At 36.5% G+C, this 18268-nt stretch overlaps 1 protein-coding gene across 10 annotated transcripts in view; it reads left to right on the forward strand.

Annotated features, from left to right (window-relative positions):
• LTBP1 (latent transforming growth factor beta binding protein 1) overlaps nucleotides 1-18268 on the forward strand; it is a 401756-nt gene that overhangs the window by 234928 nt on the left and 148560 nt on the right. For all 10 annotated transcript variants that reach the window (XM_012788393.3, XM_012788394.3, XM_076000662.1 and 7 more), the window contains one exon: nucleotides 2714-2785. In XM_012788393.3, coding sequence (XP_012643847.1) covers nucleotides 2714-2785 — 72 coding nt within the window. The remainder of the gene's footprint in view (nucleotides 1-2713; nucleotides 2786-18268) is intronic.

Here is an 18268-nt window from a genome sequence, read left to right on the forward strand (position 1 = left end):
CAACCTGACCAAAGGAGTATGTAGGATGTATTTGGTATGACTTAAAGAGCATGGTGTTGGGGGTTGGGTAGACCTGAGTCTGACTGCCCTGCTTTCATTTGCTATTGAATCTTGTGGATCACTAAATAGGAATCTATATCTAAAATGTTGAAAAAGCATTGCCATCTTTTTGGGCTGAACTGCCTGTCTTTGGTTTACCATGTGTAGATGTCTGTAGGAACATTGGGAGGGTGATGTGTTTCTCTCCGTTAGGTCTAAGGACTGAGGGTGAAGAGAGGTTAGGTTCTTGCAGCTTTGTTTTGTGGCCAAGTTTATATTCTCTAATACTTTCTCCATCTTCTCCCTTATTTTTCTTTTTCACTTACCTCCTTCTTTGTGCATCTTTGCTTAGCTGCTTTGTCTTTTCCAAATCCCAAAGTAGCAGAAAAATGGAAGACACTAGAGGTAAAGGGACATATACAGTCATTTTTTTAAACCTAACTTCTCCTGACCTTTGGTCATTTTCATCTAGAATTGTATCATCTGGGAATGAATTTACTGCTTTCTATAGGTTTTTTTTTTAGCTCTATTATTTTAATCTTGAAAGGGATTTAAGTTGAATGTGAAAGTTCAAAGTTGCCTGTCACTTTTAACTAAATATTGATGAAAATAAATTTGTATGTTGGCTCACTTAATGTATAAAATTGAAGAGATTGATTTCACTTCAGGAAGGGCAATGTGGATTATGAATGAAGTAAACCGTTAACATCTTGACATTTATTCTGTTTGTGCTGTCTTAAGTGACTCACTCCCAAGAAACACACTCAGGGTCACATTCTTCCTGTGTCATTTAAAAAACTTTCCTTTCCTTGGTTGGTACTACTCTAAATCATATTCAGTTTGGAAGAGAGCAGACTTTCTTTGGCTTTATACACTATGGTTTTGTGTTCCATGCCTCTTTTTTTTTCCTTTTTCACTCAAAGTAGTTCAAACTTTAGTTTTCAAGTGGCTTTTATTTAATGTTTAAAGTTTTTGTTTAGCCACAAACAGAAAGACTTTTCATTGTTGATCATTTTTGCTGTGAAAACTTAATTTTGAATCTGCAAATGATTTCATTAAATGGTATGTCATCTACTAGAAATGTGCTTAGCACAGAGAACAAGTCACACGTCCTTTAAACATTTCTAGAAGAAAATTCACATAGAATCCTAAGCTGAGGAAGACTTTGAGAGAGCGCCTGGTCTGGCTGTCTGCCTTGAAGTACAGGACTGTCGAAACTTCTAAAACAAGGCATTATCTCTTGCCTTTGAAGAAGTCACAGCCAGAGATCCCCACGATCTCCACAGGCAGCCTGTTCCCGACGTCTTTCTTATAGGGGACAAGACTGGACGTGAGGCCCAGGAGCTGAATGGGGTGACTCCCACCTGCCAGTCTCTCCCCTCTTTTAACTCGGCATTCCCAGGCTCCTCACTTTTGATCTTCTTTTTTAGGTATTCAGAAGGATCTGAGTAGAGGGGAAATACAGCAAAGGAAGGAAGCAGAGTAGAGGGACTCACTAGTAAACATTCACCCTGTTCCAGTAGTGGTGACGGATAAAGAGCATGCCTGGAGGGCAAGATAATTTTATTTTTCAAAAGAAAATTTCCCTTTTGATTTCTGTTTTCCCCTTTCACTCCTCCTTCAGGTCTTTTTAGTGGTCTACCCATTCTTCTTACTTTGATTACAGCCCGTTTTCTTTTGCACGTTGTCCTTTGACTAGAAGAACACCTCATTGCAGGAAATAACAATGGCGTTTGATAGTTCGTGAGTGTCTGTCATTGTCAGGCACTGCGGCATTTTTCATGAATTATCTCCAAACTCGACAACAACCCTGCCCTTCTCATTGGCTAGGAATACTCCCACTGTATGGAATTTAGATTTGAAGTCTGGGAGGCTTATTTGCCAAGAGCTATTGATGGGAAGAACCAAGATTTGAACCCATGTCTGCCAGGTCCTAAAACTTGGGCTGTATCCACTATGCCAGGTGGTCTCTCAGGTCTCACTGTAGAGTATCAAATCTCACTGAGTAGACTTCTGTTGATAAGTTGGTGACTGCAGCCTTCGTATTGTTTGTATCTTCTGAGTGAAGAACCACACAGCTAATCACAGCAGCCCTTTTAATCCCTGGCTTCCCCTCAGCCCCTGACTATTCTCCTCAGTTCACGGTAATAAGAATCATCTTATAATTAGGATACTTGAGCCTATAATTAAGATGAGTGTATAATTTATTTTCTAAACTGGGAAACTTTTGAGAGTATAGTGCTGTTAATTAACTTTGCCAGAATAGTAGACATAACCCGGGAGCGTCCTAGGCAGACCTGGGCATGTTGTCACCCTACCTAGAATGGATAAGAAAGGCAAACCCCTGAAGCAGATCACTCAGGAGGAATAGATCCTTTGTGATAGAAATATTTAATCGCTAATTAGAAGAAAATATAAAACAATCTTACGATTCATTCAGTTAACATAGCAAAGATTTACCAGCAACTTCTTGGGACTGTATCTATTGCAAAATATGAAGTATACTGAAAAACAAGCTTAATGTGAAAGCCATTGTGGAGATATATGAATACTTTGGTATAGGTATCTTATAAATGAATAACTAAGTCTGCTGATGCCTTTAGTTGTCACATATAGTAGTTTAGGATTGTAAGAATATATACTAAGAATATAACAATAATTTCTCCCCTTACAGCGTATCATGGATATAACCAAATGATGGAATGCCTACAAGGTTATAAGCGGGTTAACAACACCTTTTGTCAAGGTAAGACTAACTGCATTCATTGGTGTAGACTCAATAGTTGTTTTGGCTTTTTACAAACTTGAGTTGTTTTGCCATGAGTTGCTCATTTGTTCAGCATGTGAAGGTCACATGGTGAACCACCACCTCATGCTCACTCCATCCAGCTAAGGAAGTGTAGAATTTTAATGTATGATGTTACCTTCTGTTAATTTGTGATAAAATCCATAGGAGTTTGGACTGCATTACAAAGCACATTTTTGGTCTCTATGCTGCTCACCTTCTATCCATGCATGGATACGTCTATTCACTGGCACCCACACGTGGGCACACACATGTACCTAGCAGTTGTACTTTGTAGCTGACATGTGGTTGGGCAACGGAGTTACCTTTTCTCCTGTCATGAGAATATTGCTAGCCACCTACTAAACGTCAGAGTGAACACACTTTGCCTAGGCAATAAGAAAAGCTATGGGGGCTGGGCATGGTGGCTCATGCCTGTAATCCTAGCACTCTGAGAGGCCAAGGTGGGAGGATCACTTGAGGTCAGGAGTTCGAGACCAGCCTGAGCAAGAGCGAGACCCTGTCTCTACTAAAAATAGAAAGAAATTAGCTGAACAATTAAAAATATATATATAGAAAAAATTAGCCAGGCATGGTGGCGCATGCCTGTAGTCCCAGCTACTCGGGAGGCTGAGGCAGAAGGATCGCTTGAGCCCAGGAGTTAGAGGTTGCCATGAGCTAGACTGACACCATGGTACTCTAGCCAGAGCAAAGGAGTGAGACTCTTGTCTCAAAAAAAAAAAAAAAAAAAAAAAAAAAGCAAAAAGAAAGAAAAGCAAAAAGAAAAACTATGGAGCTAAATGTGAAATGCCCTGAATACCTGAATATTTTTGCTCAGTTTAATTTGAACAGTGTAGCAGAATTATACAAGCAGGGGAACCCCAGGGGTCATCTAGTCTAGTGAATATAGATGAGGAGACTCCAGAGAGGTTAAGTGACTTCCTGTGGCTGCACAGAGCTGAGATTTGTAATTCAAGTTTACCAATGCCTAGTTTAGTACTTACATATGATACCACATTTTGTTTTACTTTATGGGTTGTTCAATTAATGCTTCTAGTTGCCCTTTACATGCCTAGGGCAAAGGAGTTATTATTAGTAACTTGGGAATATGTATACATAGAAATAAACAGAGAAACAAAGGGCCCCCCAGAGTCTAATAGAACCAAAAGCCATGTCAAGAACAGCACATTTCTTCTGACTTGTGGTCTGGGGCCCTGTATCCTTGACCGCCATATGTCTATAGGATAGAGTACATGTAGGTCATCTTATAGAGTGCAAGTTAAATTAACCCGTGTTAAAATGGTTCATATCAAAGGAATATCTTAATTACCTGAGGTTTTTCTCAAGTAAATCATCTATTCCATAGTGCCTCTGTAATTTTTATGATATGTAGGGTCTTTGTTGACTTAAAGAATTTTCTTTTGATACGCACATAGGTATAGTGTCTTTAAAGGGCTTTGTCTTAAAACATTATATTATAAGCCCTCATGATATGTGACAGAGAGTTGGGAAAATTAGAATATACTGCTCAAGTTCTCCGTGCCACCTATGGCACCTTTTGCCATACATCTGCAAACCTTAGTAACATGGGAATAGTGGATTAATCTGTATTGTTTTAGAGTCAGTAGAATTTAAGATACCATTGAGTTAAATTAGATGGAGAGAACAAGAAATGAATAGGTTAAATAAATGAATGAATAGATGGTTGAATGTGTATTCTACAGTATAAACCAAGTTATTGTTTTATAGATTTGGATAAAAATCTGTAGCCTTAGCACATTGTAAGATGCATTAGTAGAAATAGAATGAGCAGGGCAGTGGCAGTAACAACCTTGTACACTGTGCCCATCAGACTGAATTTGGGATTCGGATGCTTGGTGTTTGTTGTCTTTTGGTTAATAAGGTCAAACAAGCTTGCAAAGGGCCTAGAAACATTAGTATGTTTAGCCAAGAGAAGTACAGACTGAAGAGAAATGTAATAGCTGCCTTGTGAACATGCCTTTAAACGTTTGTAAACATGCCTTTAAGTGTATTAACTGTCCCACAAAACAAGACATACCTAGCTACTGGGGACATTTTGGGAAACTAGGTGTCAGGGGCTAATGTGACAGGCCAAGATGTCATTTCTTTCTTCTTAGAGATAGCCTATGTGCCAGGGACAGAGTGTAATGATAGCATCATAGAACTGGAATGTACCTGTGGGGTCACCTAACCTTATATGCTGCACAGGTTAGAAATACCCGAACGCATCCCTGGCCAATAGTTATTAAGTATGTGTTGAATCACTCTATGGGCAGGAAGCTGACTGCTTCTGAAGACATGTCGTTACAGGTTTGGGGTCTTACTTTTTTTCTACATTCTGATTTTCTGCTTTTTAATTGGGGTGTTTAGTGCATTAATATTTAAGGTAATTATTGATATGGTTAGATTTAAGTCTACCTAAAATCTTTGTCTCATCAGGAATTTTTGTTCTTTTCTTTCTCTATCCTTAGAATTCCGTTTTAATTTATCTGTTGGCTTTTGACCAATACTTTTTGCACTGTTTTTAAGTGATTGCTCTAGAAATTATAATATACATCTTTATCTTGCACAGCCTACTTAGAGTTAACATAGTACCACTATACAGAAATATGGAAACCTTGCCACCAAATGGGTCCTCTTCTTGGCCTGCAGAGCAATCTACTGATGCTCTGTGCCGTACTCTTAGTGGTAACTGTCGTGAGAATCCCCAGGCAGGATCTCCTCCTACTTTGTTTTGGAATTATTTATTTATATTATATGTTAAGTATTTGCTTAAATCTGTTTTTTCTTGATAGGCTATGATCTCTCAAAGATCAAGGACCCATTCTTACTTTTGTGAACCTAGAGCCCTGAGCTCATAATGGATTTAAAAAAAAATTTTTGATGTGAATGAAAAGAGAGTTCATTTGTTATTGAGAAGAGCCTTATTATTTATAGCTTCATTGTAATTGATCATGTATCAATGACTTACAACTAAAACCAAGATGTTTTTAGTGATTCATGATAAACTGTGTATCTAAGCACAGTAGCCATAAACTTACAAAGTGGGAAATAAAGAACTAAATAATAATTTAATACATTAATTTGATTTTAATAATTAAATTTACTGTGTGTCAGACACTTTGTTTAATAAACACTTTATATCAGTTAACTCCTTTAGTCCTTAAAATATCTTTTCGAAGTAGGTGCTATGATACCCATTTTACAGATGGAGAAATTGAGACCTAGAGAGGTTAAGTAACTTGTACAGTATATAGCTAATAAGTGCTGCCCAGGTAGGATGTGGCCAGAATTTAAGCTGACAACTGTCTTTCTATTAAAAGAAAACTAACATTTATTGATCACTTATTATGTGTTAGTCCATATGTACTTCATTTAATTTTCAAAACAGTCCTATGAGATTTGGGCATTATTAACCCCAATTAGAAACTGAGACACAGAGTAAATAACTTTCCCAAGGTCACACAGATAATTAATAAGAAGTCCAACCAGAATTGTAGTCCCAAGCTACCTAATTTTGTATGTAAAAATTAGTAAAGTTTTTTATACATAAAATTGGTAATTTTATATGAAATATATATGAAAATTTATAAAGTATTAACTGATTTAGATACTAGTTAATTAAAAGAGAAGATATGACATCTGTAGTGAGAGCTAATAAAAACCAAAGCAATTAATACTAATTTGGTATTGTTTAATAAAAATTGATGATAATCCAATATATTCCATCTACTGGCTGATTCAAGGTTCTGAACAGTTTATATTCATAAAAATACCACTCTGGAGGTATCAAGAGAGGGTGTTAAAACCTAGGTAGATACCTAGTAGTGGGCTTGCTGGATCTAATGGTAGGTCTATTTCTTTAGTCCTTTGAGAAGTCTCCATACTGTTTTCCACAAAGCTTGTATCAATTGGGAGCTAACTGATGGCTGTGCATGGTCATACAGAGTGGTATAATGGACATTGGAGAGTCAGAAGCAAGGGGGAGAGGCGGGGGTGCGGGATGAAAAATCACCTATCAGATACAGTGTACACTATTCGGGTGATGGGTACACTGAAAGACCCGACGTCACCACTATACAATTCATCCATGTTACCAAAAAAAAAAAAACAAAAAACATTTGTATGCCCTAAATCTGTTGAAGTAAGTAATAAAAAATGCCACTTTCGGGGTGGAAGTGCCAATCTGCAAGTAATCACTTCCTATCTATTTAGCAAAATAGCGTGGAGAATTCTTCAATAATTGCTTGTAATTTCCTCTCTTGGCGTGGCTGAGTGACCTTTAGCAAGTTTTGTTCGTACTGAGCATATCAAATGGTTCTGCCTCGGTCAATTCCACTGATGGTCTATCAGTAACACCACATCCTGGCTGAGGTCTCAGGAGGATATTTGCAAAGCAGCGCTAACTTTTTGGCAAGGATTCTGCAGTGAAGTATCACAGAAAATTCTATTTCATGGTGCCTCAAGGAGGCACCGCTAAATTACACTACAAAGAAGTTTGACTCATAAAATAACATGATTTCATTCAGCGTAATCTATTAAAATTGCTATTGAGAGAAGGGCTTAATTTCACTCCCTTTGTTATATTGTTGGTCAGTAGAATGGAATAGAACTTTCTCACATTACGTATGTACACTCAGTTTTCCTAGAGCATTGGAGCTTTTTGATTTTGTTTTCCTAAAGTTTTTCAAAAGGAGCCCATTAAGCATCTAATTACTTGTGTGTTCCACATTGTTCTTGCAGTCTAATGTCTTCTCAGTTTACAAAGTGCTTTTAAAATTAAAGTGATTAATAACTAGAATTACATTATTTCCTCCAACTAAGTGGACTAATGTCTCGGACAACTTTTTTTTAATGTGCACTCACTAACAAAGAACCAACTGTGCACAAGTTAATTTGAGGAGCTTTCAAATAATTGCCCTCAAAGTTGAGTTTCTCTCCTTTCTAGTGGTGCTGTAATTATCTTTTCAAAGGAATGATTTATTACATATACACACATGGAGCTCTAAAACCTGCCTCGATACCCTCAACATTATGGAATTGTTATAATTTGCTTCATTTATCATAACACACAATACAATTATATGTTCTGGTGGATCTAGAGCGGCATTTGTCATTTGATTATTGAGCTAAAGGTTTAATGTAGAACTAGAATTAAATGAAATAATACCTCATGGAACTGATAATCAGCACTCCTACTTCCATGCTGCTTTTCTCTAAAGCCCGGTCCTTCCTCATGTTTGAGCATTTCCACTTGCCAATACTTGCCATGCGATAAGTGCCTTCTTAAAAAGTTAAATGTACATCTGAGTTTTAACAATAGAATTTGGTTCTGGAAGTACTTGGGGATCAGTCTATTTAGGAAAATCTTTTAGTAGAGGCAAACATCTTTTGACATACTAAAAATCACTAACCAGTTTTATACGTTTATAGGGTTAAAATCAACTTAGTATTATTTTCTATATGTTTAGCATATGGCGATGTGGTGTAAGCAGTGCCAAAATAAATAACTAGAAGGTGTCTATACTTTCATAATTCAATGTGTATATATTAAGTTTTCATGGATAAACTTTTGAAATGATTCAATATTCCACAAAATTTTATTGCTGGGCCACTCCTGAGCGTAATAGACTGAGGGCATGTGATGAATGATGAGTAAGACAGTGTTCCTGCCCTTAAAATTTAGTATAATTAAATCATTTTGAATCAGAAGGATGTAATTTGCTTTATTCAATTTCCCAACTAGCTGAATTTTCAGCTGACTCCGGATGATCCCGTTAAAGGAAGTATGAAAGTGCTATCCACATAACTTTCTTTCGATGTCATTTTATTACACTGGTTGTTCTGCTTCAATAAAATAAATTTACAAAACAGATATATTAGGGCACAATAATACTCATTACCAAAACTTTCACTGTAGGATTCCTTTTAGAGCAAAATTTCCCCAAAGTGCATCTGAAAGCAGATTTTACTTGGACAAAAGAAAAGATAATGCACATTTTTTTTCCAGTGGGCATATCTCTGTTATTAAATGGGATTCATCAGTCTTGGTCACTATTCCACATAAGTAAGCAGTACATAGGACTTTTGGTTATAAAGGGCTCATCTGTACTGTAGCTAGCATTTCAGACCTCTTAATGATTATAAAGAAATACTGAGCATGAACTGCAGTTATGATGAGTAGGTAGGGGAAAGCTGGTCTTTGAATGCTTTGAGAAACTAGATAAATGAGGACTAGAAAGTGCAAGTGAGATTCTCAAACAAGCATGTTTGGCTGGAGAAAAGGATGTGGCCTGTAGCCTAATGCTGGGTTAAAATAAGTAGGTAGGATGAGATGAAGTGATTCAGAATTTTAAGGCAAAGCTCTTACAAGTAATTGCATTCACTATTTGCCCACAGTTAATTATGAGCTTTGTGATACATGCTGGGAAAACAATTATTGGATTTGTACTGCTTTTAATACAATGTTAGAGAAAATTATTATTCATGACATTTGTTAAAGAACAGTAAGGCAGAGTTTATTTAGGGGAACTATTACAATAGGTATAGGGACTACCGAAATGGGGTATTGCAGTGGGTGAGAGAGATTGGGCAAGAAAAAGTGGGAATTTACAGCCAAGGAGTAGGGGTGAGAGTTGGGTATCAGTGGATGGAAAATGTTTAAGAAGAAACACTAAGGATAGGGGGGGATTCTAACTAAGCCGACCTAATGATATTCTTGTTGAAAGCAGGTAAGGGTGATCAGATATCACCTGGGGGTAGTAGAAGATGGTAAGCCCAATCAGATAACAGGCGTAGAGAATTCTGGCTAAACTGACTTACTGGTATTCTTGCAATTAATAAAATTGGACAATGCAGAGGTGAATACAGAAGCCCAAAGTCGGCTTAGTTGAGAGGAGAGTTCAGAGGAGCTTGACTAGAGTTTAGTTAACAAGATAATCTTTGTCAATGGAAACATTCAAAGGCCATTATGACAACTTCTTGCATATTTGAAAGAAAATGGATTTGTGGCATCGACAGAATTTTACAATTTATAATTTTACAATTATTTTTAAAGGTGAAGTTAATGGAAATAAAGAAAGTGGGTTTTTTTCCCTATACAGTTAACAGTTAAGTGAATTTACTGACATTTTGTCAATTTTGCATACAGCATTCTTTCTCGTATCTTGTGCTTGCTTTCTGCATTCATGTCTTCTTTTGGGGAGAGTTTGTCAGATAAAAATACAGGACACTCAGTTAGATTTGAATTTCAGGTAAACAACAGATAATTTGGGACATACACTAAAAAGTATTTGTTATTTATATGAAATACAAACATTAACTGGTGTCCTGTATTTTTATTTCATAAATCTATATTTTGAGATTCTATATTCTTTAAAAGTTCTTTTGGTGAAGGTCACTGGGAAGTATGTGTCTGAAAATACCTACATTTTTTACTCATTCTATAAAACGACTGGTCATGTATATGATTCTAGATTGACAGTTTTTTTGCAGCAGTACTTTGACTATATTATACCAATATTTTCTGACTGCTGTCTTTTTGATACCTCTTCCTTTATAGGTGATATTTTTCTTTCCCTTTAGATTGCCTCCTAATTCTTTATGTTCTGTGGTTTTATCATGATGTGTCTAAATTTAAACTTATCTTTATTTTACTCAGTAGAGTGCATGGTCAATCTGAAAAGTCAAGTCTTTCCTCAAATTTGAAAATGTTCACATATTATCTTTTCAAATATTAATTTTCCACCATGTTTTTCTGCTGAGACTTTTATTAGATAAATGTTGGATCCTCTCTGTTTTTCATGTCTCTTAAAAAGTCTTTCTGATTTTATTCTTTTGTCTTTTTTGCTGCATTTTGAAAGACTGTCTCAATTCCAGTTTTCTGATTCCTGCTTTACTGTGCCTAGCTAGACTTTATCCCTATCTGTTAATTTTTTAATTTTAAGACTATATTTCTCATTTTCAGAGTTTCTATTATTTTTCAAATCTATATCTTCTTGTTTCATATTTTCTTTTCTTAAAATAGCATTCATTTAACTTTTTAAGCATTCTGAATATCTTTAAAGAATCTTTGTAAGACCATGCCATAAAATTACTGTCATCTGGAAAGCATTCCTATTCAAATCATTGCCCTCTTTGTTGCTTTCTTAGCAAGCAAGTATTAGCCTTTTAAACTGAGTTTATAGGCTCACTATGAGTCAGAAGTTTCTTTTAATTCTCCCCATCCCTTACCTTTTCTTGTCTAGAGTATTATGGAAATTTTACTTGGACTTTGGGGCCCCCAGTCTATAGCTAGAGGGTAATGGTGGCTCCTGACCCATGGAACTCCTCTTCTTATGGTGGCACCCTGCTAGCAAGGTTCCAAGAGAAAGAAAATGAAAACACACAAAGCTTTTCAGGTCTAGGCTTGAAATTGACACATTGTCACTTCCGCCCTATTGTAGTGAGTGGAGAAAGTCACAGGCTAGCCCAGGTTCAGAGGGTGGGGAAATAGACATTCCTCTTCATGGGAACAGTTACAGTCACATAGCAAAGGGCATCAGTACAAGGAAAGATGGAGAATTGAGCCATTTTTTTAGATCACTGTACCACACTTTGATGGTTTATACTAATTTAGCAGATATAAGTAGATTTTGCTGGAATTGAAGATCTTTATTTGTATTACTATGAGGTCACTTTACATCTAACTTTTGGAGTCATATCAAAAAAGTATTGGTAAAAATAAAAAATTCTGATTATATTAGAAATTGAAGAATTAATTATTAGATATATGTATTTTAAATTTATTTTTATTTCCCTTGTTTCTTTCACTGGCAAGTATATAGAGCAAGAGTTTATTATATTTCAAAATAAACTTTTATCAAAGTATAAACTACGTATAGGACAATGCACAAATTAGAGAGATATAGTTATAGGAGTATATAGCTCAGCATGTTTTCACAAAGTAAACCCATCTGTGTAGTTATCACCTGGGTCAAGAAATAGAACATTACCTACACTCCAGAATTCCCCCTTTTCTCCTTTCCGAGTCTTTACTTTTTCCATGTTTCCCAGAAGCAATCAGTACCCTGATTCTTACAACCACAGATCAGATTTATCTTTTTATAAACTTTCAAATCATTTTGTGTCTGACTTCTTTCACTCAACAGTATATGGCCAATATGATTTTAATAGTCAGAATTCTGGTTAGGGAAGTGATAATACCCATTTGATGTTTTCATTTAAAATCTTGTCAATCAATTTTCCCTCTTCCATCATGTTTCTCTCTGACTTCTCTGTTTATGCAGCATTGCTCTGCAATTATAGCTCTGTCCCTAAAGTTCCCTTCAGTTCTGGTATCATAAGAGCATTGTTGCATTTATTTCTTTCTAGAAGGAAATAGGAAATATATAGGAGAGTAATATGCATGTAAAGATAAAAGTTAGAATCTGTTTTTCTTGTTATATATTTGGGAAATAATAGTGGAAAATCAATAGGTGTGAACTAAGACTGGAGTCAACCAGACTTGATATTTTAGTTCTTCAAAACGCTTAAAAAAATGTGTGATATCCTTTTCTGTTTAGCTTACCAGAGATTCAGCACAATGTCCTGCTGTATTTAGTGATTTAATCCCAGAAACTTTAGGGTACTCGTATGATGCCAAATCACATTTTACAGTGGTCCATGCCTCAGAGGGAACTGGAAGATATTTTGCTGATTTGAAGGTACTGTTTCACTGTGCTAGGCATACTCTTAGAACCACTGCTACGTTTCTAGTTTAAATCCACACAGTATTTTCAGTGAGAATTTAAACAGTTTTTGATCTGGATCTGAGCATCATATTTCAGCATTTGCTGAAAATATTTGGGACCCATTCCTTTGCATTTTAGAATCATTTTTCTGATGTGTCCTCTTATTACGCTGGTATCACTGGGATGGCATTCCAAAAGGAAAGGTCTGTTTATTTTATTCACTTTTCCTCAGGAAAGACGGTGGTGAAATGAATCATTAGCTCATTGTATTTTTCGGTAGCTCTTTGACCTTAATCGCTGGGTCTGTGAAATCAATGGGAAGATGCCTGCTGTATCATGAGCACTGAGGAAAGCCCATGATGGATTTGTGTTACTTTTGTACTGTGAATGTTTCAAAGAGAAGTGAATGTAGTGTCTATAGACTGTAGTCAGGAATCCAAGGCCAGCAGAGTAACTGTGTGGTACTAGCAGCATCTTCCATGTGTAACGCACATGAATCAAGAAATAAATGCAAGCTGTTCTCTAGGTTTCGATAATTCCTTTATCATGTTCCCCCAAAGACAGAAGAATTGGAAGGATGGGAGTCACTCCCCGGGTGGTTTGACTCCTTTCAGTGAGTCTAGTGATTCATTCCATCCTATGGCACGTGATCGTTATTAATCATGGGGGGTTACAGAGTGGGAGGGGAGGCTGTGGGAGCAATAAGCCCCAGATCGAAGGGAACAGAACCGTGAAGAGACCTGTCCAATAGTTTTTGGGGCCAGCCCTAGAAAGAAACATTCACAAAATGTGCTGCACAGACCACCAGTTCAGAGGAGTGTTAACAGATTTGTGTGAAAAAGCATCCCACAGCCAAATGTGTAGAAAACACCAAATTAAACACAAAAGCAAGAGAGATCTTGCCAGACGATTTCCCAGGTTTTTAAATGTGCTCATGTATATAGAATATGCAGTGTTTCCCAAATACATTTGGCCACAGAACACCTGTTTTAGCAGAAGTCTCACAACGCCTGTGTTTTGTATAAAATACCTTGGGTAAAATTGCTCTAGAACATTGGTCTTCAAACATTTCTTTTTGTTCATTGATCTCCTGTAGTAATTTTGAAAAACTTATATGTTCACACATTTTTAAGCCGGCGTCTACATTGTTTAATAAAAAATCAAATGGATACAATAGATTATTTCTGACATATTTATCTTATACATGTGCTTTAATCATATTTTTATCCAATCTATGGAGCTGCAGAGTTGCCTCAGCCACTTCATAAACAATGTTTGCATCTAACCTAATTGGCTAAGCCAGATGTCCTTACGAAATGAATCAGGCTTACCACTTTTCCTGTGACTCTCTCCCAGGAGGAAGATATTTGTGAATTGTTCATTTGTTTGGTGCCTTTGAGAATTTTATATTACAGGACAACATACCTAGAAAACCTAGAAAGATCCTGGGTGGGCAAGAGGCATGCCTTGCCTTGGTAAAGCACAAGAAGGCACTGAGGAAGAGGGACGATAGGAAAAGAACGTTGGCAAATGTATTCTTAGGCAGATCCCTTCAAAAGGAAACGTTTAAAGGCTAAAGATCTAGGAATTGGTTCCCTTAAAAGTATCCAACCCTGTGCGACCCTATGAAATATCTTTATGTACCTTCACGGGTATGTGTACCTAGTGTAAAGCTGCTTCTTTGGGAGTGTAAGAAATATATACGTCCTCTTTGAGAATGAGCTCCTTCTCTACCTAAAGTAAGTGATCCTTGTTAAATAGCCAAATAGTCTTGTCTGGCTGGGAGAAGTTTTTATCTTGAGATATTTTTTCTGTTTTCCAGTAGAAGTCATCCTGCTAATGGAATTCTATAATGGAATTTCTGTTGATCAGCAAAAGCTGAACATACACAGCTGAACCTTCAGAAAGCTGTGTATTTTTGCAGTCTGAAGATCTTCATGTACTGTTCTCACCTTGTACCTAATTCCTGTTGGTCACTGGACATGCCTCATTTCCTGTGTAAATTGCGTCACTAAAAAGGCAGTGAATTATTACTCACTTTGTTAAGCATACATACTTTTTTGTAAGAGAATAAACACATAAAAGTATATTTATTTTCCATAAGGGCACTTCTGTTATTCATAATATATTATGCATTAAATGTCATACTTTATTTATTCTTTGGCATTTTCAACCCTGGCAGCTAGCAGATGGTTTGAAATCAGAGAATGTTTCAACCACAAGTAGCATTGGCGATTATCTAGTTCAGCCCCTTTGTGTTATAGGAGAGGAAACTGAGATCAAGAGAAATTAAGTGACTTTCTCTAGGAAACATAATTTAGTATCCTAGATAGAACAAAGCTAAATCTTAGTAGAATATATCTCCCATTAATTTCCCCCATGCCCCTAATCTTTTTAAAAAATATTATCTTAGAAAAAATTGTCTTTATAAAATGATACTAATTCTTTTTGTTTATTTACTTCTTTATTTTTTATTTAAAAATACTCAGGGGTTACAAAATATTTCTATAACATGGCTTGAGTCAGGGCTATAAATGTGCCCATTGTATGTGAATAGTGTTCATTGTACTGGTTAGTTGGGTTTTTGCTCCTCTCTTCCTCCTCCCCTCCCATCCTCCCTGCTTGATTTCCAATGACCTCTACTTTCTCTGTGCATTTGTGAGCCCATCAGTTAGCTCTAATTTATTAGTACATGTGGTGTTTGTTTTTCCATTCTTGAGATACTTTGTTTAAGATAATGGTCTCCAGTTCCTTCCAAATTGCTGCAAAAGGCATTAATTCATCATTTTTTATGACTGAGTACTACTCCATGGTACACATATACCACATTTTGGTAATTCCTGCATTGCTCACCATCCAGAATTGTTATGAAGTTCCAGTGAGATAAGGTGTGCTATACAAATACAAAGGAAGAAGAGGAGGCAGAGGAGGAGGAAGATAGTCACCTCATTGTATTGAATTACTGTATTATTCCCAGCACTAAAATACTTAGTCTGTGTTGTATTAGGTTGTTTAAAGAGTATCTCCTGTTATGCTTATATACCTGACTACTCTGCATTTTCATACTGCTTGGTTAATAGGAGCCTAGCTTTCTTATTTCTATTGTTAGGTTGAACCCTATGACATTGCCAGTATGCAACCATTTTAGACTTCTAAGAAGAACAGTCTTGTGCTCTTGCACTTAATTTATGACTTGAGGTACATTTTAGGCTATACAGAGAAAGACACATGTAAATGTTTTCAGTAACTGGAGAAGTATCTCAAACTCCTTCATGCTAGCTATAGCTCTGTGGATTTTGCCTATTCTAGAGGAGTACATGGATTTATGTGAGCTTTGTGTTTCTGCTTCTTTGTTTCTGTGTTTCTGCTTCTGTGAACTTCTAGACTACCTGAACACAGCAGCTCAGATGGGCAAAAGCCGATAGGTGACTAGTCTAGGTAGGTGCCAACTCCTTTAGCCATTTATTTCAGCCTTCATTCTTCACCTCAGTAAGTTGTGCTCTATGCAGTGGTTATACCATTTCTTTGAAGGATAGAATTCCATAATTCTCTAAAGTAATTTGGTGGTCTACAGAGGGAGAAAAATGAATAAATTCATTTGTTTATCCATTTTTTTAAAAAAACTAAGTACTAAAATACTTTTGATTTAATCAGAATACATTAAGGAAAATTGTGTAAAATATGACATTTCTGAAATGCTATTGTCACATATAAGCTATTTATAAAAATTATAAATATTATAATCAAGTTACAAGCTTTTATTTGATTACAAAAAAGAAAATAACTCTAGGAATTAAAGTCTGAATAGAGTTATAATTTATAATTTGCCAATCACATTCTGTACAATTGTCTGACCTGATACTGTCTTCTCTTAGAGTGCTCCCAGTAAGTGAGTTGTTGAATTTGAAATATGATTTGTCACAGAAATGATATAGATCAGGGACTTTCACATTTTCTTAACAAATGCCATGTTATCATAGTACTTCAGAGTTTGAAGCAAATGGGAGAAAACTGCCTTGCTTAATGCAGCTTAATGGGGGTGCCCAGGGCTCTAGGAACAGGTCTGCAGATAGTGGTTATGTCTGATAAATCACTTCCGGGTTCTTGTCAGGCAGGACTCTGACCTTGAGATAATAAACCACACAGTCCTGAACTCAGCAACTTGGGGGACCCAATCTCTGTTTTGATTCTGGCTGAACCTCTCATTTATCCTAAGGCCAAGGCATAGTCTCAGAGACGGTGGGGAAATGTTCAAATGTAGAAGATATAGACATTGAGTCAAGTCAGTGACCCCTCTCAAGTCTTCTAATGCAGCTAGCCCCCACCTCTACCCCATCTTGTTCCTCAGACAACCTCACTTCAAAATGGTCCCTTTTGCACTTACAAACTCACATTTTCATCACCTCTGTGTAAGTTTCTCACTAAGGACTTTATGGACATTTATGGCAGAACCCACACTTTCAGAATGTTTAGCATCCCTGTGTCTGCCCACTGTGTTTCCCAGTCCTCGTGACAACCCCAGATGTCTCCTAGGTAAGCATACCACACCGTCCTTTGACATTTACCCCTGATCCTCCCTGAGTGCTAAGAGGGAAGCAATCTCATTGAGCTATAACATTCCTGTAGGTATTTATATTTTAGAAGAGGAAGTTTTTATATCCAAATGACTAATAAATATGTGAAAAAGTATTCAATATCATTACTCATCTGGGAAGTGCAAATGAAAACCACCATGAGATAACATTACACTCAGCCAGAATGACTTAATTTAGTAAAGAGACTGACTAAAGATTTTAAAAGTTGGCAAGGATGTGGAACTGATACTGGGAATGGAAATTGGGATAACTACTTTGTACAACTATTTGACAATTTATTAAAGTAAATTGTGACCCTCTCTAGTGAATCAGAAATTCTACCCCTTAGATACATACCCAAGAGTAATGAGTACAGAGACCTATCAAAAAGATGTATATATAAGAATGTTCATAGAGCATTGTTAATGACAGCCAAAAAATTGGAAATAACCCAAATGTCCATCAATAGTAGAATGGATAAATTAATCCGGTATCCTCATACAATGCAGTCAGTATAACACAGTGGTAAAAGAGAATGAAGTGCTACATACAGCAACATTGATGAATCCCAAAGACATAATAATGAATAAAAGAAATTGGACAAAAGAATATGTAATATGATTCTCTTTGTGTAAAGTTTAACAACAGGCAAAACTAATCGATACTAGGAGTCAGAATGGTAGTTAGCTGTGGGGGCAGAGATGCTGACTGGGAAGGGAATGAGGTGATCTAGGTGGCAGTTGCACAGTATGTGTACACATGTATACACACATGTGTATGTAAAAACTCATCTAGCTATATACTTGAGATTGATATACTTTGGTGTGTGGAAATGAGATGAAACTTGGAAATTTATTCTCTAATTTGTGGTATTTCTGAAAATATAAAAATAAATCAAGGAAGTCGAAGGAAACAGAAGTTTTTCTGGAAGCGATATGGATTTTTGTGTTCCTTCCTATCTACACTTATAAGTTTGCTTGGTCCTTTTGGTTTGTTTGTTTTCGTCCGTCTGAATTCCCGTGCCCCATTCCAACAGCGTCATGGTCAGAGGCAGTGGGCAGTGTTGAGAGGAGACAAAAAAGGGGTCTTCGAGGAGGGCACAAGGCAGTGGTTGTAAA

Source organism: Microcebus murinus, chromosome 3 (genome assembly GCF_040939455.1).
Source record: "Microcebus murinus isolate Inina chromosome 3, M.murinus_Inina_mat1.0, whole genome shotgun sequence".
NCBI classification, from domain to species: Eukaryota; Metazoa; Chordata; class Mammalia; order Primates; family Cheirogaleidae; genus Microcebus; species Microcebus murinus.